The sequence below is a fragment of the Colobus angolensis genome, unplaced genomic scaffold, assembly GCF_000951035.1.
Source record: "Colobus angolensis palliatus isolate OR3802 unplaced genomic scaffold, Cang.pa_1.0 Scaffold16, whole genome shotgun sequence".
NCBI lineage: Eukaryota > Metazoa > Chordata > Mammalia > Primates > Cercopithecidae > Colobus > Colobus angolensis.
In genome coordinates this window covers 16,709,646-16,732,740 of record NW_012114710.1, presented here as the reverse complement: position 1 = coordinate 16,732,740, position 23,095 = coordinate 16,709,646, and the positions used below count along the sequence as shown (strand labels likewise).

At 35.9% G+C, this 23,095-nt stretch overlaps 1 protein-coding gene across 2 annotated transcripts in view; it reads left to right on the top strand.

The window, feature by feature from the left end:
- Positions 1–22,240, top strand: part of ZBTB10 (zinc finger and BTB domain containing 10) — a 39,164-nt gene extending 16,924 nt beyond the window's left edge. Inside the window, exons 3-6 of one of the 2 annotated variants that reach the window (XM_011937142.1) lie at positions 9,903–10,001; positions 14,387–14,563; positions 14,763–14,935; positions 15,210–22,240. In XM_011937142.1, the coding sequence (XP_011792532.1) occupies positions 9,903–10,001; positions 14,387–14,563; positions 14,763–14,935; positions 15,210–15,515 (755 nt within the window). In that variant the 3' untranslated portion in view covers positions 15,516–22,240. The remainder of the gene's footprint in view (positions 1–9,902; positions 10,002–14,386; positions 14,564–14,762; positions 14,936–15,209) is intronic. The other variant, XM_011937141.1, reaches the window with a different exon arrangement.
- Positions 22,241–23,095: the final 855 nt, after the last annotated feature.

Here is a 23,095-nt window from a genome sequence, read left to right as displayed (position 1 = left end):
AATATTAAGGGTAGATAGACTCCTTAGCCAGCACTTTGTTTTGTCTTAATTATATAGAAGACCTCGACAAATTTCTTATTAGAGCTACATTGTCTTCCTGCTGTATGGATTATTCCTATTTAACAGTATGGTGGGAACCCTGTAGTGTTTTTAAATACACACACTTTTCCTTAAAGAATAAATAAGATCTTTTGGGTGTAGTGCTTGTTTGATGGCAACAGCAGTAACCCGATTTAAAAAATTAGTGCCACATATAATTGGAGTGATTTAAAGAAAAGCATTAATAATGAACTACAATGCATACTTTCAAAAATAATATTACTAGCAATTTTTATCAAGTATTTCCTAGCCATGGTTGTATCAATGGACTAGTTCTATCGTAAATTAATTGGTGGTCTAACATACTTTGTCTCTTACGTCTGTTTTTTTTTTAAATGGAGTCTCTGTTTCCCAGGCTGGAGTGCAGTGGCACAGTCTTGGTGCACTGCAACCACTGCCTCCCATGTTCAAGTGATTCTCCTACCTGAGCCTCCCAAGTAGCTGGGATTACAGGCACATGCCACCATGCCTGGCTAATTTTTGTATTATTACTAGAGATGGTGTCTCACCATGTTGGCCAAGCTGGTCTAGAACTCCTGACCTCAGATCCACCCACCTCGGCCTCCCAACGTGTTGGGATTGCATGTGTGAGCCACCGTGCCCAGCCGTCTCTTAAAAAGGATCGTTTTCATTTCGTTGTTAGCAGTTTGTTATCCAAACTTTGCTTAACTCACAAATTTGGTTCTGTCAGTGCCACCAATGTTATTTGGTGGGAAAAAAAAATGGGTCTCGAGCATTATGGTTAGGGTATAATATGATTTAGAGCCAAGGACTGGTGAATTTTTACTGTAAAGGGCTAAAACAGTAAAAAAAAAAAAAAAAAAAGACTTTCACCTTTGTTGGCCATAAAAATCAGCTCATCAACTCTGCCACTTGTGACATGAAAGCAGTCATTTGTAATATGTAAACAAATGAAGGTAGGTGTGTTCCAGTAAAACTTGCCAACCCTTCGTATATAGCAGTGGTTCTTAATCATAGCTATGCACGTTGGGATCACTTGGGAGCGTTACATACCGTAAGGGGTCTCTCTTCCTGTGGATTCCAGTTTAATTGGTATGGAATGTGGTTTGGATGTGGAATTTTTTTTTAAGGTTCTATAGGTAATTCTGTGAGTTAAGGTTGAGATCAGCAAATATTACTATATTGGAAAGAGCCTAAATTGAATCAAACATAATGAATTTGAAAATAAGCTATGCCACCTACTCACTGTAGTCCATTATCAAATTAAGCTCTTGTCCTCAGTTTCCTCATTAAAATATTGTGTTGATTTTATAGATTATGAAAATGAAGTGACAAATATGAAATAACTCTCTTGGTCATGGCAATCCTCCTTAAACTTGGAAAAGATTATTGAGGTTATTCATATCCAGTTTTCCGGTGCTGTGTGCTTTGTACCGAATGCCAAATAGATGGTCTTAGCCTCAGCTTGATTTTTTTGACTGCTTGTAAAGACTGCCTTAAGCAGCTTCCAGTGTAGGGTGACTGATTATTAGGTAGTCATTTTAAATATAGCCAAAATTTGCTTCTCTATAACTTCCTAATTCTGTCGTTGGGAATAGTATAATTTATAATTAATTAATTAATTGTATTTATTTATTTTTTTGAGAGACAGAGTCTCCCTGTGTCACCAAGGCTGGAGTGCAGTGGCATAATTTTGGCTCACTGAAACCTCCGCCTCCCAGATTCAAGCTTTCTCCTGCCTCAGCTTCCCAGGTAGCTGAGACTACCTGGCGTGCACCACTACACCCAGCTAATTTTTGTATTTTGTGTTTTGTATTGTTAGTAGAGAGTTTCACTATATATTGGCCAGGCTGGTCTGGAACTCCTGACCTCAAGTGATCTGCCCGCTTCGGCCTCCCAGAGTGCTGGGAATACAGGCATGAGCCACTGTGCCCTGCTTGAAATAGTATAATTTAAACCTAACCTAATTCCTCCAATCTACCTGCTAACCCTTCAAATGTTAGACATTTAAAAAGTCCTGTTTTTGTAGGCTATGTGCTTTTCTGCCCACCTTGTGATTAATGCACAGAATTTATTCTAACTTTCCAGGCAAGTTCTGACCAATATAGAACACAGCCTGTGTTTACCAAGGTTAAGGCCTTCCCAAGGTCCCAAGGTCATTCAGCTAGTAAAAGTAGAAAGAGGCAGGTTGCATATTTAGGACTATCCTGCATTACAACCTTGCAATTAACCACTAAAGTAGTAGATTCCTATCTTTTTAAAAAATTAGTTACGTTTAACTTTAAAATATTTTTATGATCCCCTTCATCATTAGTTATGCTTTAATTTCCATTTGTTGAGAAAACAAAAAGTTTTCCATGAAATAAATGCTTTTAAATGAATGTAAAGTTCTGTAGCAAACATCTGAAAAGTCTTAGTGAATTGTTCAGTCTGCAAACGATGCTTAGCGTGTTTGGATTTGTGGGTCTCTTCTAGTTACTGTGACTTCCCCCAGGTCAGCCCAGAGTTTGTAAGATAGAGCTCTAATAATGCTGTCTTGTATAATGTTGAAGCTTTTGTTTGGGTGCCTTTTAAAAATTGAGGTAAGAAGGTATACCTGTAGCTGCAGAGTTTTTATTCAGATGGTATTTTTTTATCTTGAAATTAACGTATTTGTTGTTTGACTCACTACAGCGTCATATTTGTTGTTTGAGTTCACTTCAGATCATTTCTGATACGCAAGAATACTTGAAGGTAGAACTCAGGAAAGTTAGAAACTTCTGTCCTAAGAGAATATGCACATACTGGGATTATGGAATAATTAAAACTGTCAGCAAAAACTAAAATCTGGGTGATCAAATAAGGGTAAAAATGATGTCATGAATGAATTGCTCTGATAATGTAAAAATTTCAAAATCCTTGTCTTGCTAATTTGCAACCAGGAAACATTAAATTTTAGCCAAATAAAGTAGATAACCTGAGATTAGAAATTGAATTACAGAAGTACAGATAACTAGTGCCTAAATTTGTTTTACAATATGTGTTCACACATGTTGTGTCCCATTTAACTAGAACAAGTCAGGTGTTAATCTCATTTTTAAAATCACTTTATTCTGTGGGCTCAAGGAACATGGTTTTCTGAGCCTAGATTTTTAAATTTATACCTGTCATACTAGTAACTTCTGCCTATTATGAATAATTTTACTCTGTATGTACATTGCATGCATACATACCTTATTTTGAAATGACAAAAGAAACAAATTAGCAAAATAAAGTATAATTGGCAAAGAAGAGTGCTCATCATGGATATAAATGTGGTTGCCCTAATTAAGCTTTTAATTGGCTCTAAGATACTAAACAGCCTTACTCAAAAGAGAAAAACATACCAGTTCTACCAAGCCTGTAATCCCCGCACTTTGCGAGGCCCAGGCCAGTGGATCACAAGGTCAGGAGATGGAGACCATCGTGGCTAACACAGTGAAACCCTGTCTCTACTAAAAATACAAAAAAATTAGCCAGGCGTGGTGGCAGGTGCCTGTAGTCCCAGCTACTTGGGAGGATGAGGCAGGTGAATGGCATGAATCCGGGAGCGGGGGTTGCAGTGAGCCAAGATGGTGCCACTGCACTCCAGCCTGGGGGACAGAGCGAGACTATGTCTCAAAAAAAAAAAAAAGATCTTCCTCTGTCACCCAGGCTGGAGTGCAGTGATCATAGCTCACTACAGCCTCAAACTCCTGGGCCCAAGTGATCCTCCTGCCTCAGCCTCTGAGTACCTGGGCACACCTGCAGGCATGGGCCACCACTCTTGACTAATTTTTTTTAAGATTTTAAAAATAGAGACAGGGTCTCATTATGTTGCCCACACTGGTCTCCAGCTCTCCTCCTGCCTCAGCCTCCCAGAGTGCTGGGGTTGCAGCCACTATACCCAGCCCTGATGCTTATTTTTAAAAATAAATAATAGTTAATAAGTTATACAATATACTAATGCATAAGAATCTTCAGTATTTAATTTTAAAAGATGGTAGTACGCAACCATATGGTAGTGGAAATAGTAGTCTGCCACTTTTTCCCCTTTTGCTCTGCTTACTGTTGGCTTTCCTTCCCTGTATTGTACTTGACCCAAGAAGTGGCTGCGCTGGTGATTATTACCTGTAAGGTGGAAACTCTTTAAGTGGTCAGAGTAAAGCTGAAGAGCTGGGTCAGTTAAGACGTTTTTGTGACTTCTTCCTGCTGAAGGTGTTAAATTGTCTAAACCATATAAAGGTCAGTCGCTGAAAGTTTTTTATAGAACTGAATTTTTGGTTTCTGATACAGCCTTAATATATAGTAGGATGACCAGATAGTGTAAATTTTCATTCAAAGCTTTACTCTTCAGAAATGTTACAACTTTCTGGGAACTCCAAAATAGCTTTCCACATATAATAGGAAATTTGGAAATGTATTTATTTAAAATCTAAAGACACTGAGCAATAGGCACATAATGTCAAGATTGAGGAGTCCCTTATGTGGAACTTATTCACAATAGGGTGACTGTGGGGTAGAAGCATATGCAGTGCCATGTGATAAATGTTAAAATTAGATTATTTAAGATGCATGAGGGGGTGCAGTGGAACAGTCCTAACTGTCCCGGAGAGTTGGGGAAGGCTTCATAGAGAAGGCAGTGTGAGTGAATCTTTTGTTATTTACAAGTTTGCTAGGAGGAGGAGGAGAACATTCGTTGACTTGCAAGGTGGGAAGAAATTGGAATGAGTGAGTAGAAGAATAGAAAGGGAATAGTGTTGTGGGGACATCTCCAATTTCCTACCATCTTGTCTATAGGTATAACTAGTTATTTTTGTATTGTGACTTGTTTTACAGACACTGAAGTAATGAGTGGTTTTTAACTAGAGATTTGATCTGTTTATGTTGCATTTAAGACTACAAAGTTTAAGAGCATTTTTCATGGATTGGAGGTGGGGCATGTACTGGGGGAACCTGTTAGGGAGAAATAACAGCACTTTGGAATAATGCAAGGAAGAAACACTTGAGCCTAGTCTAAGATGGGGCAGTCACTTGTCAATGAGTTTGCGAGTGAAGGGGAAGCTATTTTGAGTTTAAAAGGCCGCTATAGGAACTGTAAAGGGTGATTTATATAATACATTTGCAGCTGAATTTACTGTCCACTGAAAGGAGAAAACCGAAGAGAAAAAGTCTGTACCTGTTTATGGGGGGAAAAAGCACCAAATGCATTTGCTTTTAGTTCTGAAACTGTTACCATAAGAGAAACTTGTGCTGATAATGTATTTAAATGAAAATGAAAGTTGAGTAAATCTGAGTCTTTTTATACAACTTGTTTAGCTGTTTCTTAAAACTTCTTTCCCAGTGTCTTATCTCATATCTTTTCAAGAGTATTTGTATTCTAAGAAAATCTGGATTAGTCTGCACTTGTCTAATGGTTGGAATATTGAGAATCACAAGCAAATGGTCAGGGAAACCTTCTTTCCAACTCAGTCTTGTTTAATTTAGCATTCACAGGCAGGTGCTATGCTACTCACTTCACACATAATTTGGAAGGGTTGGCAGCCCACCATGATCTATGAGATTCCTGACATGACCAAGGCACCAAGATTAGTCTTGTCTTTAATGATACTTTGTTTTGTCTTGTACTTTGCTCAGAATTTTCATTTACTAATATCATTGGTCAAGGGCACATTTTTAGGAGGTAGAGACTGAGATTTAGACCAGTCTTTTAATCCCATCTCATTCTTTTTCCACTGTTTGTTATAAGATTTTTTAAAATCTATGGTAATATTTTCATTTTTTTTAGGAGACAGGGTCTTGGTCTTTTGTCCATGGAGGGAGTGCAGTGGGAGCTCGCTGCAGCCTTGAACTCTTGGGCTCAAGCGATCCTCCTATTTTGGCCTCCTCCCAAAGTGCTGGGACAGACATGAGCCACTGTTTCTGTCCTTCCATGAATAATACCTCTCATGAAGATAGTTTTAAAAATGCAATACATGGTTAATTAGGGAAATAATATAAATGTGAATTCTAAGGAGGAGGTTGCTTTAAAGTAGACAAAAAGTATTACTGTAAAGAGCAATGATAGCTAGTACCTTGGTATCCTTAAGATTTTGGAGAATATGTTGTTAAATAAAGGGAAAGTAATAAAATGGATGCTGGTTTAAGACAGAGTGGAATTAATGTTTATTTTTGTTCATTTCACAAAAAGAGCATATCAAGTGTCAGCAGCAAAGTACGTGTGAATATACTTCTGCTCTCATGTTCCCAGCATTGCAAATTGTAGTTTTTTGATTGCCTGCTTATGTGCCAGGCCCTGAGGCTTAGTGATTGTAATAAACTGTCAGGAAGCAATGTAATACAGTTACTAAATAGTGCAGACCTCTGCCATTAGCTTGCTATTTAACCTCTCTCAGCCTTAGTTTGCTCATTGATAAAATGTTGAAAGATTTTACTGCTGGATGCATACAATCTGTTTTTTGTTATAGAGATTGCTATCTGTTCGCTGAGAAAAGACATTTTTTAAAATGGAAGACATCCTACATGGCTTGTCATTTAGTTCTGGTCATTTGAATATTACATGCCACATGTGTGCCTGCCACCAGTCACAAAGTTTTCACAAAGTTTCACACTTGTGAAACCAGTGTGGTGTTTGTGTGTGTGTGTTTTAGACAAGTGCAGTAGTGAGAAGAGGGGTAAGGAAGCTAATGTTTGAATCAGTCTTCTGAAAGGATTTGTGCTGTTTGCAAAGAAATCTTGGCCCTTTTTTTGCTACCTTTAAATGAAGCTTAAGATTCCCGTAGGAAGATACTTGATATCACAAAAGCAGGTGTATTAGAGTTTATTTTGTAGTCTTGTAATTTTAGAGAAAAAGATGATGACCAAGAATTGCTATCATGCTTCCTAATGAAGCAAAGTTTATTCATGTCAAGTAAATGGTTGGTTGTCTGGCTTCTATTCCATTCACATCAACATCTCTAATAATGAGTTACTAGGTGGTTTAGCTGGTTTTGAATAAGGTAAGCAGTGACATAATATATTGCGTCCTGAAAGTTAAGCACACTGTCGTCAAAAGATTGTCAACTTGGAAGAACTCACCTGTTTTTGAGATTTGTTTCTGATATCAAGAACCAAGTAGTTGGTGCCTTTCAAAAGAGACATGAGACAAATACACTTGCTATTTATTTCATAAGGTTTTGGCCAAGGAGGTCTATACTTGTTGTCCATGTAGAATTAGAAATCACAAGTTCTAATACAGTACTTTAGGGGTAGGGTAGGAGATAGGAAATGCCTCTTAAGAATTGAGGAAAGCCTTCAGCAATTCACTATAGAATTTTGCATAAATAGAAACCTGTATTTGAAAACCCACTCGGCAGAATTGTGAGAAATGTCCTTTGAACAGACTGCATTTCAGAATGATGACTTTTTAAAAAAAGATTGAGAAGTCTAGTGAAATTGAATAATTGTATTTTTTATTTTTATTTCAATTTTGTTGAGACAGGGTCTCATTCTTGCCCGGACTGGAGTATAGTGATGTGATTGTAGCTCACTGCAGCCTTGGACTCCTGGGCTCAAGCCATCCTCCTGCCTCAGCCTCCTCAGTAGCTAGGACTAGTACATGCCTGACCAATGTTATTTTTTGATTATTGAAATACATTTAACTTTAAGAAAACAAAACCACTAAATTCCAGTTAAATATTTTCAGTTCATGATAGGTTTTAGTTTAATCGTAGACCAAAAAACCAAATTATTCTTCAGATACCATGAATTAAAACTAAACTTTGTTTAGTGATACAAGTTGAAAAGGGCAGACTATTCAAGCCAGCATTTAACTACAATACGTATATATCCCAAAGTGCTGGGATTACAGGCTTGAGCCACCATGCCTGGCAAACAATATTTTAAAAAGCCTTTTATTTATCATGCATTATGATAAATACTGGGAAAAAACCTAAATAGTATCCTATCTAGGTATAATCCTAGATACCTAAGCAGTATCCCTGTTCTTAAGGATTGGGCAGAGGAGTTCTGTATCTATTTACTATTCTTTCCACATTAAATGCTTGTTCATTGTTCTGACCTTCAACCCATTTATTCTAAGCAATAATGCTACATTCTACTAATTTCACCTTACAGAGAAAAGAGAAACCAACAGCCTGGTGGAATATCCTTAAGTTTTGGCTTTAACTCTGTCCTTAAGTTTTGGCTTTAACATTGATTGTCTCTGCTGTCTCTCTTAAGTACCCAAACCTGTGCCCCTGTATCGCAAGACTCCTTAGGAATGTTACACAATGGTTAATTCCGTCTCTTCGCAGCAATATCTTTAGTATCTTTAACTTCTCCCTTTAGTGACTCCTTCCTGTCAGCATTTAAATATGTAACTTTTGGCCAGGTGCTGTGGTTCATGCCTGTACTCCCAGCACTTTAGAAGGCCAAGGCAGGAGGATTGCTTGAGCTCAGGCATTCAAGACCAGCCTGGGCAACATAGTGAGACCCTGTCTCTCAAAAAAATTACAAAAATTAGCTAGGTGTGGTGGTGTGCACCTGTAGTCCCAGCTATTTGAGAGGCTGAAGTAGGACGATCAGTTGAAGCTGGGAGGCAGAGGTTGCAGTGAGCTGAGATTGTGCCACTGCACCATCTCACTGCACTCTAGCCTGGGTGACAGAGGGAGACCCTGTCTCCAAAAAAATTATAAGTTTCACTTTCTTAAAAAAGAAAAAAATCATTACCCTATTTCTTATACTTCCCTTTTATAGTTAAATTTCTCAGAAAGATTGCCAGCATTTTTTCTTAATTGATCATCATCTCTTCACAACAGACCACTCGTTTTATCTGCTTGCCCACCTACTCACCAGTATCACTCAGTAAGATTACCAGTGACATCCTAGGTGCTTATTGAATGAAAGTGATGTCCATTTTTAGCATTCATCTTGAATTCTAGGGAGCGTTGACAAAGTGGACTACTTTTCCCTTAAAGGTTTTTTATATTTTTTTTGTAACTCATTAAATGTTAGGATTCTTCAGTGTACTTAATCTTTTCTCACTGTCTCATCTGTTTCACTCCCATGGTTTTATTTGCCATCTATATTCTGTATTCTGACAGTCAAACTTTTTTTTTTGAGATGGGGTCTCACTCTGTTGCCCCAGACTGGAGTGCAGTGGTGTGATTTCAGCTCACTGTAGCCTCTGCCTCCTGGGCTCAGGCAGATCCTCCCACCTCAGCCTCCCGAGTAGCTGGGACTACAGGTGTGTGCCACCACACCTGGTTGATTTTTGTATTTTTTGTAGAGGTGTAGTTTTTCCATGTTGACCAGGCTGATCTCAAACTCCTGGCCTCAAGGGATCCGCCCACCTCAGCTTCCCAAAGTGCTGGGATTACAGGCCTGAGCCACCACTTCCAGTCAAGCATTCTAGCTTTAATTGGTCTTATCCACTTGCGAACCAATACGGATGCACCAACAATGTGTTTTATACATCTAGTACTTACTAGTTAGTACTAGCAGTATTGTTTGAGTGTCAGTTACCATAATTGTAACACTTGGCTTGTTACATTATCCAATTAGATTCCTAGATCACATCTATGATATAAATTAGGGAGAAACTAAGGCACATGGTCACATAGCCTGTAACAGAAATATGAGTGGCACCTAATTCACCCTGGTTCTACAGCCCATTCCTAACCAGTACACTGTACTCACTGTACATGTCTTAGGCTTCTGTGAGCCTTGTAGTATTGAACACAGTAGATAATTCAGTACTTACAGATGGTACTTTTTATTTAAGAAACAGTTCCAAGAAAGAGTGGTGTTTTGGGTGGTGGCTATGGTGTGGTTTGTAGATAACTTTTTCTATGTTTCCTTTTCAGATTTAGATGGTGCTCTACTCTCGGGGCCAGATGGTGATAGGAATGTGAATGCAAATTTATTGGCTGAAGCTAGCACTAGTCAAGATGGAGGTGATGCTGGTAGGTACAGTAAGATTTTAGCAACAGTACGTTTAAGATTGGGAAGTGTTACATCTTACCTGCAGCCTACTGTAATTTCTCTCCCATAAGGGGTTCTATTGTATATGACTACTCTCAATCTATGTTAGCTATGTTTATGATGACTTTGGAAAATTGGTGAATGCAAATTGATGTTTCTGGTTTTGTATGTTTGAGGGAGTCATTTGTTTAGTTTAAAAACTCTTACATATAAAAAGTAATTGAGTTAATATGCCTTATGGCTTCCTGCTGGTATATAGATACGGAACGAAAATGGTAATTACAATAATGATTGAATTTATTTTAATTAGTTTTATGCAAAATGATGGTGTAGTTAATGGCTATAGAAAATGTTGATTAGTTCTGTGTGCTATCAGCAGTGCATTGGAGGAAGCTTGATGAATATAAAAACAAAGAATTCATGAGTATGTTATGAATGAAATAGAGTAAAAGAAAGTCAATCTTTACAGAAGAATGCCAAGCTGATAGAAGAATGATAGAATTGGAAAAATAGCTGTTTTGCAACCCCCACAGGAAATAATTCAAAATCATCAGTGGATGTTAAGCCACTGTTAATGGGCTTGTCCCACTATGATTGGGCGAAAGGTTGTTGGGGAATATCATATTCACATGGTCTCAAATTATTCCCATAGATTCCCATAGATGATTTCCACTTGCAAAGGGGAAAAGGTAAATTTAGAATAAAGAGATCTAAGGAAGATTGTCGTAACTAAGTGATTAAACTTAAGTGTCATTAGTAAGAGAACAAACTGAAATTAAAGGCTGACTGATTTGATGTACTACCTAGCACACAACATTTCTTCTGCAGTATTCTTGAGAAACTGTTTAGCTTGTATCTGATGACAAAGGAAAACCCAGACATCGATGTATACGACAGGTAGTCCAAACCTGTCCAAACTCTAAAATATTAATATTATGATAGACAAGTGGGGAAACCACTAGATTGAAGGAGACCAAGGAAGTAAACTAAAGTGCAGCATGGATCTTGCTTAGATCATGGGAACAAAAAATGACTAAAGAGGACATTTTGGGGCCAACCGGAAATTAGAATATGTAGTATGTGTTAAGTGATAAGCAATTTTAAATTTCTTATACGGTGGTTATCTAGGAGCATGTTCTAGAAGATGCATTTAGGCTTGAAGTTATGAGCATGCATGTTTTCAAATAGTGCATAGAAAGCATGTATGTGTGTGTGTACATAAAAACGTGACAAAACTAGTATTTGTTGAAGATAGTAGATATGGATGTTTATTGATTGATTCAGTTTGACTAACTTTGGAATTGTTTTCAAAGTTGATGAGAACAGAGACAATGAGGTACTTCATACAAAAAGTAGTCAGTGGGCTCTGAATTCAGTATGTACTGACCAAAATAAAGCCACATTTCTGAAGAAACTGCCTTAAGGTGGTTTCCCCTGTCTAAAAGAATTTACAAAACAAGTTTTGAATTTAGCTGTTCATACGTCAGATGTGTTGAATTTTAAAGATTTTGTTTGTACAGAAAATTGCTAACAGCGCAAGAAGGTGTTATTGCACTTGCTTTCTCAGTTTTGAAATCTAGTCCAAGAATGGGTTTAGTTAGGGGCCTGTGAATTCATATGTAAAGTTTTAAATTTGTAAATCTTTGATACAGGGTTATTCCTCTTAAAGGGGACATTTTGATTCATTAGTATTTTTGCATCTGAGATCAGCCTTTGCTTGATGATTTTGATGTCAAAAACTTACATTGCTTTTTCCTTAGTTTTCTGTTATGGAATAATGTACCCAGAAGGATATTATTGATCAGTAAGCACCATCTTGAAGAGCTCTATGACCTTAATGATCCTTAAGTGTATTGAATTACAATGACAGTACCTTTATTCAGGCCACTCTTGTAATTCCTACAAGTATTCTCTGTTATAAGAATTAGGAGAGATGAAAGAAATTTGGGGCAAGGTTTACTTAATTTGAATTACCATTTTGTGTTCCAGATAGAGTGTTACATTCCTTGTTATCATGGATGTTGAATCTTGGATTTTCAGTTTACAAATTGTTTTAGGGATATTCTTCTGTCTTTCTTTTGAGATGGGCTCTCACTTTGTCACCCAGGCTGGCCTGAATCTCATGGGCTCAAGCGATCCTCCCACAGCCTCTCAAATTACTGGGATGACAGGCACGAACTACTGTGCCTGGCCTATTTCCTTATTCTTATATGTTGTGAATAATTGTAGATATTAGAACATCTAACATGTCTTTTGATACCAGTTTCCCAAGTTATTTTAAGCAAGTCAGAAGAACATATTGGCATGTGCTAGATAACATTTATTCTACAAGTAATCGTAGGGCATATGTCTTAGACAGTAGAAAAACCAAGGCAAGTAAGATAGGCACAGTTCTTGCTGTCTTGGAGTTTGACTTTGTACTGATTTAGACAAGAAATGTGGATCATAAAGCTCAAACTTTATTTAGAAATGTGAAACTAACAGTAGGTTGACCTCCAGGCTACCACCTCCATCCCATTCTTTATCCCTCACACAGAAATGCTTCACTTTAGGATTCTTACAGCTTACTTCCAAACACAAATTAGGTGCAACTATGATGAATTATAGTTAAATTATATGTAGCTATGGGTGCAGGGAGCTTTCTTTACATCAAAAACCGGTCAAGATATTCCAAGTACAGCACAGTTCACAGTAATAGTAATGATGTGCAGTTTTAAAATACTTTAGAGACATTTTTACTTTGTTGGGTATTAAGACTTTCACCAAAAGGAATCTTAAGTTATCTTAATTTTTAAGAGGAACAACATGTCTAGGAACATATATGGGAAATGATTCTTAGCAAATCCATTTGGGTAAACATTCTTTACTTTTGAAACCGTGATGCCCATGGGAGGAAAATGTATTATTGCTGCTTGAGTGAACTGTATCTTGGCAAGGAGTGTTTTAGGCAGCTTAAGTGCTTTGAATTGGGAGCATGCTTATCATGGACGAGGAACAGCATAGAGGTCAGTATGGTTGGAATAGAGTGACTGAAAGGGTGGTTGGAAGCCAGGGCTCCACCAGGTAAAGCTTTGGAAGATACTGAAAGTCTCTAGCTTTTATTGTGAGGGTGGGTAGTCTTTGCAGCCTTGTAAGCTGATGGTGATCTGCCTTAAGGTAGTGTTTTAAAGAATCTGTGATTTCTCTCCTCAGAACAGACTCCAGGAAGGCAACAGTGGAAGTAGGGAGACAAGTTTTTGGTGGCTACTGAAGACAGTCCAGGGGCTAGAGCTCACCATTGATTGGATCAGGGTGGCAATAGTTGTGGAAGATTCTGGATATATTCCTATTGCCAAAAGGTTCCTGGTCCAAGGAATTACAATTAAAGATGGAATTAAATCTGGTGGATATAATTCCCACCCTTGCTAATCTGAAGATCCTTAGGCACATGCATTATTCTATTTTGATTCTATCTTCTGCACCTTATTTTATTTAAGGATGGAGTTAGAAAGAAATTTCAGTGAACCCTGAGAGCATTCAGTTACCTTGCCCTAATATGTCTGAAACAACAATGATGTAGTAATAGAACTTTAAATTTTTAATTATCCTGTGTATATTCTTTCTTCTCAGTCCATTTTTCTATACTAATTAATCTTAAAATTATGGGTGTCCTGGGTTTGTAATAAGGAGAATATCCCATTTGATAGCTGGGCTTTAGGGTGATATAATCTCAAGTGATAGAGTAGTTAGAAAAAAGCAACTATTAGGAGTTCTGGTTTGAATATACCCATCCTTTAAAAGGGTCATTTCTTGTGGCATCTGCACAATTAAATGATACTCATGTTTTTTTCTCCCCCACCAGCACCTTTTTTTTGTTGTTGTTGAGACATTGTCTCACTGTCACCCAGGCTGGAGTACAGTGGCGCAATCTTGAATCACTGCAACTCCTGGGCTCAAATGATCTTCCCAAGTAGCTGGGACTTCAGGCACCCACCACCATGCCCAGCTAATTTTTAAAATTTTTTTGTAGAGACAGAGATGGAGTTTCTCCATGTTGCTCAGGCTGGTTGCAAACTCCTGGGCTCAAGTGATCCTTCTGCTTCAGCCTCCCAAAGTGCTGGGATTATATGCATGAGCCACTGTGCCTGGCCCATGATTATTATTTTTTTTTAACTGAATTTCTTCTATTATAGTTGAATAGTATTTTGTTTAATTGTGATAATAAAGTAGGAAGACATCTCAATTTTAGACTAAAATACAGTTTTATTTAACTCACTGTGAAGTTCTGTCGGTGCTCATAGGATATAAATATGTTTTCTGTTTTCTGACTCTGATAAGAGACAGATCTTTATTACCATTACTAATTCAGACTTTTTACTTGTACTAGGTACTTCACATGATTTCAAGTATGGTTTGATGCCTGGTCCTTCAAATGATTTCAAGTATGGATTGATACCAAGTACTTCAAATGATTTCAAGTATGGATTGATACCAGGTGCTTCAAATGATTTCAAGTATGGATTATTGCCAGAATCTTGGCCAAAACAAGAAACTTGGGAAAATGGCAAGTATTAGTCAACTAAACAAATACAGAATTATTAAATAATTGTTAAGAATTAAAAGCTTTCATATTCTGCATTTTTTAAAAAAACAAGTATCAGTAGTTCTACATAATTGCTGTTCTCAGAGATAAGAAGTTTTGATAGCAAGTTTTCTGTTTAATATATAATAAGCACTTTCTCTTTTTTTGTTAATTCTCATAGGTGAATCATCTCTAATCATGAACAAGTTAAAATGCCCTCATTGTAGCTATGTAGCCAAATACAGACGAACACTAAAAAGGCACTTGCTCATTCACACAGGAGTGAGATCATTTAGCTGTGATATTTGTGGAAAACTGTTTACTCGAAGAGAACATGTAAAAAGACATTCCCTGGTAAGTAACTTTAAATACAGCTAATCTTTGAGATAAACTGTATTTATGTCAGTGAAGTTTAAAGGGATTTAAACAGTTAATTGTGAATTTAAGGAAGATTGTCTCCTAAATTGCTTTAAACAAAGAGTTTGACTTTATGAACTGATAGTGAGCTTTTTACAGAGAAACAGTGGTATATTCACTCATTATTAAATGTGTGGTTTAATTTGAGTGGTTCAAATGCATTCTATTATATATAATATCCTTATATTGGATTTTTCCCCCCTTCAATTAGGTGCATAAAAAGGATAAAAAATACAAATGTATGGTGTGTAAGAAGATCTTCATGTTAGCAGCCAGTGTTGGAATAAGACATGGATCTCGACGTTATGGTGTTTGTGTAGACTGTGCAGATAAATCACAACCAGGAGGGCAAGAAGGTGTAGATCAGGGACAGGATACAGAATTCCCTCGGGATGAAGAATACGAGGAGAATGAAGTAGGAGAAGCTGATGAAGAGCTAGTTGATGATGGAGAAGATCAGAATGATCCCTCTCGATGGGATGAATCAGGAGAAGTTTGTATGTCTCTAGATGATTAACTGACCTACTATACTCCTCAAGGATGCTGCATTTGGACCTAATATGAATCGACAATTTGGATTGTTGAACTTGAAGGCTTGCAAAATATGGTACATGCTGGATAGTAGTTATGTTGCTGTGAAAACTGTAGGGTCAAAGCCTTATAGCAAAAAAAAATTTTTTTTTATATTTGCACAGGACTATACAGCAAACAACCATGTGGTTGGATTACATGGAGTCCCCACATATTCAGTCAGTTATCAAAGTAAAATATTTTCTATTTATAGGATATACAGTAACTATTTGGGTCCTATGAAAATAGTCCTTAAAGAGCTTACATTCATGTGCTACTTTAACATGAATGGAGAAAATCCATTTCTGGAAGTACAGTGACATTTGACCCAATCACTCTGTCCATCAAACCACTCAGGCTAGTTTGTACTAGTAGAGTTTTGTTTCTATTTTTATTTTTATTAATTTTATTTTTTTTAATACAGATTTTCAGTGAGGGGCTTTTTCAACCCCATTGGTTCTATTTTCTTGTATTTTTCCATTTAATTTGCTTCATAACTTAAACCTTAAACCAAGTCTCTTCTAGTCTTAGGTATTATTTCTCAATTTTGTGCTGATGGGCATGTTTATAAGAACTGGAGAGGTAATTTATTGGAATGAACTAACTGACTTCCTCCATTCCCCCCTTCCTTTTTGACATGAATTTTACTACTTCACAAATGAAGAATGATGTTATGAAGTTACCGTGGCGAAGTTGACAAATACCACTAAAATGATTATGATTTAGAAGTAACTTTCTTCTGCTGCTCTAATCTGATAAATGGTTACTATATGATGTTTTCTGACATGGTATTCGGTTTTGGGTATCTGTTACTTTGGCACTATTCTTGTTTGCCTCCTTATTTTTGCCAGTGTACTATACCTCAGTCCTATTTGAAAGACCTAATTGAAAGAAAAATCATAGAAATAAGTAAAATGATTTGTTTTATAATTTATCCACCATGTCCAGTTTGGTTAGCTTGTTATGCAATATAAGTGAAATATCAGGTTTTTACCCGTGTCCCTTTTATCATTAAAATTAACACAAAATGTGCATTCTCTTTCGTTTCATACTTAGCGGGATATTGTTTTGAAATTATGATCAATACTTAATTTATTTTTTTCTGTTCCTTGAAGTCACTACACCTTGATACAGTCCTAGTAGTCACCATGATTCAACAGTCTCAAAAATCTTACAAATAAAATTCTGAGAAGCTTTATTATTCTGTAAACTAAATTCTTCAGGGTACAAAGGGTGACATATTGAGGTGAAATTGTCAGATTTACTTAGCCTGGTGACATGAATTAGCTGATTGTGGAACTCTCAGCAGCATTTCACGTATTGTTAACATGTATGGCATTTATTAGCATATTGTATATTATATAAGATTGAGGGATGTCATATTTTCAGCTTTGTTTTAAATAAAAATTGAGTATATTTTCCTATTTTATATCAGGTAACTAAATTATGCTAGTTATGTGGAAAAATTGCAAAGATGCTTTGACAGATATAATCCCTTTGGTGCTCCATCTGATCAAAGTTGGAAAGTTGATGTTTTTTAAGAGACAAGCTTTATCATTGTCTCTGATTTCAGTAGAATAATGGTTTATTGTTAGACAATGATGTTTCTGCTTGGATAAATCAAAGATAAATTACAGTTACATGGTTAGATGCATCTTTTGTCATCTATATTGTAGTTTCTACATGACTGTAAACCTGACAGATAAGAATAGTTTCAGTTTGATTTTTGTTTAAAACAGATGAGTACATCTTAATGTTCTAGACAAATGAGTAAAATGTATTTCTGGTAGAAATTAGTTGGGCAAAGATACTATGAATGAAAAAGTATTTTAAACGTAAGATGTTCTTTGTGAATATGTAAGTATAGTATAAAGATTTCTTTCATCCCATTTATTCCCTTCCTTTAAATAAACTAGTTTACAATTGGTAGATCTGTCTATATATAAATATATATTAAAGAACAAAGATATATATCTAAAAATCACCTAAATCTGCTTTATTAGACTACAGTTCACTTATTGCATAGAAACTGGACTTTGGCTTTACATTCTTAATGTACTTTTACTTTTCCTCAAGATATGAACTTACTCTCTTGAAGCTGAATTTTCTTTTACTACTTAAATCATTTATGTATATCTGGTAAATTATGACCAAATTTTTGTTAGATTGCATACAGTAAATTGAAATACACACTTGGTACACTACGGGATTGTTGTGCTTTTGTTTGGTTTTAGTTGGAAATAAGGTTTGATGTAGATGGCTTGTTACTGTTAATTTAAAATATTCTATAATTGTCCATTTTATGTTGTGTTGTGACAGATTTGGCTATATTTTTAGTCAATTGAAATATGATACTTTAAAAGTTTGTTTTTAGGTAATCCAAAGGAAAAGTGTTTATACTCTTGAATATATTAGCCTCAGCCTATATAAAAATTTCTTTGAAGTAAACATTTTACCAGAAACAGAATTGACAGATTTTTCTACTTGCTGACTGCCTAACTTATTTTGTTTCATGATCTCGAGGGACTGCCTTTTCCCATCTAGATCTTTTTAAAAAATAGTTTTAGTACTAAGGTATACTACTGGACATTTCTATTTTTTTAAGTGTATTCTTTTTCTGACTTACAGTAAAATTTCAGGAAGTTGATAGATACTAAGAACTTACGATTGGTCTCAGAGGTAACAATGAAATACTCATAATTTTGTCTGTGGAATTCTGGCAGAATTATGTTACACATTTGGCGAAGTTGTCTCTTGTAATTTATATTTTAAATGAAAAAGTATTTTAGAGCTTTTAATTTTAATGAAGAGGAAGAGTATAAACTTTCATATTCACTCTGTAGTTACAGACAGTCTCATAAATCAAGATTGTGCATTATTTCTTAGAGTTCTCAGAGACAGATACTTCCATATGGACCCCTGTTCATTTTTCTTATTTACTAGATATTTTGCTAAATTTAGCACACTAGCAATTAAGAGTTTAAAAAAGAAGAAACATTATAGGAAAGGGAAACTGAACAGTAATGAGTAGCTTTGAAATTGAGGAGAACACACTAGCTGGGTTAGGTACAGCCATCCTACTGGAGAAGAGTGAGCTAAATGAGTTAATTCATGTAAAGTGCTTAGAACACTGGTACATAATAGGTGCGTAACACATCTTAAAGTTGTTTAATAATAGATAACCAAGAGGAAAAAGAAATGAGAAAAGACAGAGGAAAGGAAGGAGAAAATAGGAAATGAAAGGATTAGGACTTGGGCATTTATATTAATACAAATGGTGTAAAGGGCCTGAATATGACTGCAGTAGTATCATATGGGGGAAAGTGTGATGGAAAATAGGTTTTTAAGAATCTTAAATTTTAAAACTTTAGTAAGCTTTATTTATATTTTTTAGGATTTTCTGAACATAGCATGAAGGGTTTAGATTCATTTTTCTGAAAAACGATTCAAAAAACTACCAATTTTTTTTTGAGTGCCCACACTTGCCATTGTGCTGTATACCTGATTTTACCTTAATCCTCTATAAGGTAGGTGCTAATTGTCTCCATTTTATAGATGAGGAAAGGCTCAGAGAAATTCAGAAACTTGGCTAATTTAACACAGCTGTGATAGAGCTGGGGCTTTGAGCACGTCTGATTCTGAAGCCCATACTCTTTCAAGGAGGCTCTATTGCTGCCTCACTAAACAACTCTTGTAGAATTTCAGCTCTTAATGGAGTCTATGGATTTATATTTTTCCTGTAAGACAGCTGTGTTTAGAATTTTGAGTGTCTTTCCTCCCCTCAACAAATTTCCTTACTACTCTTTCCTCATAAAGCAGTTGTTTTGTCACTTTGACTATATTAAGACACATCAGTGTAGCACATGCTCTTAACCGGCTGTGGCATTTTAATTTTATAAAAGAATGGTTTTTATCTGAAGAACTAGATAGAAACCCCAGTTTTTGTGCCGTTCAGTCACCCAGATCCTTAAACTTAACGATGGTACATAGTATCCACACTTAGAACTAACAGGTGTTTAGCCACTTTAGGACTTTAAATGGAAAGTTTTTTTTTCCTGCTGTATCCCTGCTTTCATCTGAAGTTAAAGAATTCTAGATAGTTTAAAATGTGTTAGGGATAAGCACACTTCAAAAGATGTTTTCTACCCCTAAATTTTATGACATTGGCTACTTAAATTTGGAGTACACTAGCTATTGAGAACAATATTTTGGGTTGAGGAGAGTGATGGTTGAGGCCATTATTTAGTGGGAGCATTGGCATTTTGAACACTGTAAACATAAAAGAACACTTCTGCCTGCTGTTTGTAAAAGCTCTTTGGGAAGATCTTTTACGAAGACCAACTTTTTAAAATGTAAATTACCTACCTAATATGAGTGTCCTAAGACATGTATGTAAACTTCCGAAACTGTTTTGTCTGTGTATTTAGAAAATACACAAGAGTCTTTATTCAAACCTAAAAATATAAACTTGTGAGCACTAAACTGCTTCTGGCTTTGTGAATTTTATTGACTGACATTTAATTCAGATTTCTTTGCAAGTGTACTAATTTAGACTAATTGGGGTAAGGGGAACACCTTAATGAAATTGACTTATGTATAATTCAGATATCTTTGTACTTCAGGCTTACAAGTTTGAATTACAGAATACTATAAAGGTTTTTTATTTGTATGTTTTTATATGAAAGTACATAAATGACAAACTACCTCCAAGTAATGCTGCTTTAATTAGTAGCAGTGATTTGTAATCAGTGTATCTTTTAAGATTCTCTGCAGGTTTTAGAAAACATTAAAAATTCCCTTTTAATTTACATCTGTGCATAATCTTGGAAATGGGTTGAAAAGCAAAGGTAAACTGCTTCATCCCGTGTTGTATATTTGTGGACTGATTGACTACAAGTGATGTGATGTTATAAATTTCAAGTCTTTGAAATTTTATTAATGTAGAGAAAACATAACTAGCTTTTTAGATTATTTCAAAGTTAGTAATAGAGCAAAGGAAATCAGAACTGATTAGATTATTCAGACTTTTCTTAGAAAAATAGGAGTTCGTTGATTTTGTTTGGAGAAAGGCACAATACGGGGGAGCCTACATAGCATTATAATGCCTAGTATCTTTAAACATGTAAAGAGCTGTCATGAGGCAGAATAATTAAGATACTTTATGTGTTTCTAAGGGGTCATGATTGGGACCATTGGCTCGATTGAAAATCGGTTTTTAATTATCCAAAGATGAAATAGGGCTGCTTCAGAAAAAGGTCTGCCACTAGAGATAACTGCGTAAAGCCAAAGAGATTACTTAATCATTTTGGCTAAGGCAGTATTGACCAAACATTTCTATTTCAGAGTTGGATTTGTGCTTAGTTTTTTTTAGGTGTTGGGACCGTTGTAGTTACTTTTTGTTTTGCTTAGCTTAGTCAACAAATAACTAAAATGATAAAATTTTGTATGTGTAAGTACTGGACGAAGGATGTTTTGACAATAAAAATGACATAATTTAGGAAATTAAGAATTTAGACACCAAGTTCAGCTTAATAGAAAAAATCACTACCTGAGCTGCTTTCTTTTTCACTACAAATCACCACAGACCAGTGTTTGGGAGCAGGTATAGGAAACTGAATTATTGGATCTATGTTTAGGTAAGAAAACTAAAGGTACTTCAGAATTTAGGCTATGGCATGACTGTCTTTCTGAAGTTTAAAGAAAGAAATTGAACTATAGGAAATCTATTCCACTAATTAAAGTGAATGAAAAACTGCATGGCACCTTACCTGCTATTAATACTGCCACCTTACTGTCAGCCAGATTATTTTTTTCCCATGGCCAGTTTTAAATTTGGCAATAAGAAAAAACTACTCTTCCAAGTGTAATTAGGTATGTGTTAGAATCTTAGTGAAAGCTAAACACAAGACAGTCTTACTGGCACAGGTCCTAACAGTTGGTGAGATAATACATAAGATGGTTTCAAGATTATTGTAGAATTACTTAGATTGAAAAGAGACTGTAAGAGACTACCCAATGAAGCATACCCAGAGAGATTGCCACAGTGACTCCAGTCAGTTTTAGGACCCAGGACTCCTGAACTTCCATTTCACTATTATTTTTCCTGTACCAAACTCATTCAATAAATATTTGAGATTAGGAATAAGTTTGAAGATTCCAAAGTACACTCAAATAGTATTTGGCCCATAGCTTGTTGCTCAAAAGTATTTACTAAGTGAATGACTAAAGGCACTAGCAACTTTAAGGATTTTGCCTGTTAGTATCATATGGCATGTAGCTATCAAGCCAGTTTCATTTAGTTATTTTGTGTTGCCAAGCATATGATACATGGTGTCACACTGAGCCTTTGGGATCCTTTGCCTGGATACATAACCCTAGTAGATAATGTTACTGCAAGATGTGATGACCAAATCCAACCTACAGCAGATGTTACTATGGAGATCTCAATGCAAAAGTAGCCTTTGTAATTTTTTTTAAACCATCTCCATAACAGAACATTTAGTGAGAATTAGCCATTTGCTGCAAAATATTTGTTTAAAAATGTCTGACATATACACCACTAATATTTAAATGCCCAACATTCGGTCTATATGTGAAAAAACTAGAAGAAAATCCCTGTTGGAGTTTTGATGTAGAGTGCAATAATACATCAATAAAAATACTTTAAAATGACCTGATGTTTTAATTGCCAATATGATTTTGGTATTTGTGAAGAGGTATGTTGGGTTTTGGTATTTATATTTTACCGTATGAAAGACGTACTCATGTAAAAGGTAATGTGAAGCTTAGCATCTCTGTCAACCTGTCCCGTTTTCAAGTAGTCTCCTTGGATATTTGTAGCATCTGGATTCCTAAAGTGAGATGGTGGCATTTATGTACTGACATGGGTAATTCTCCAAAGCAGATCTTCCCACACTAATTTTTCAAGTACTTGTCACCTAAATCATTAATAAAATGTGCCCATTCCAAATAATAGCAAATGTAGGAATTGAATCAGCATCCCAGAGTACTAGTCCTGGGCCATATCCTCATTTATAGCAAAGGAAATTTGAAGAAGTCCTAAGATGACTTTACTTAAGGTGAAGTCTAGAATTTTACATATGTAGGTCTATTTTTGTTAGTCTTGCATTTGTCTAAAAATTATGTTTTATTATTTCATAGGCATAAAGATGTTTTTATTAAAATCTTACATTAGACTGAAGACAGTGTTTTGGAGCCAGGAATCATTCTAAACTTTTATCCTGTATTTGCCTTTTAAAGGTAGCTGACGTCTGTGGTGGTCTTTCATTGCTCCTGGGGACTTGTACCACACTCAAATGTGAGCTCCCGTTTCATTCTGTGGACTCTTCCTCTTTGGTCATACATGCATTCCACAGATATACATTGAATACCCACTTGTTAGGCCCTTGGATGAATAATGAGACCACAGGGTATATAGTGTTCTCAATTATTACTATACTGCAAGTCAAGTCAGTTGGGATGGGGAAGATGAAAAATTAGACATCTGAGAAATTTTACCAAAAAGAC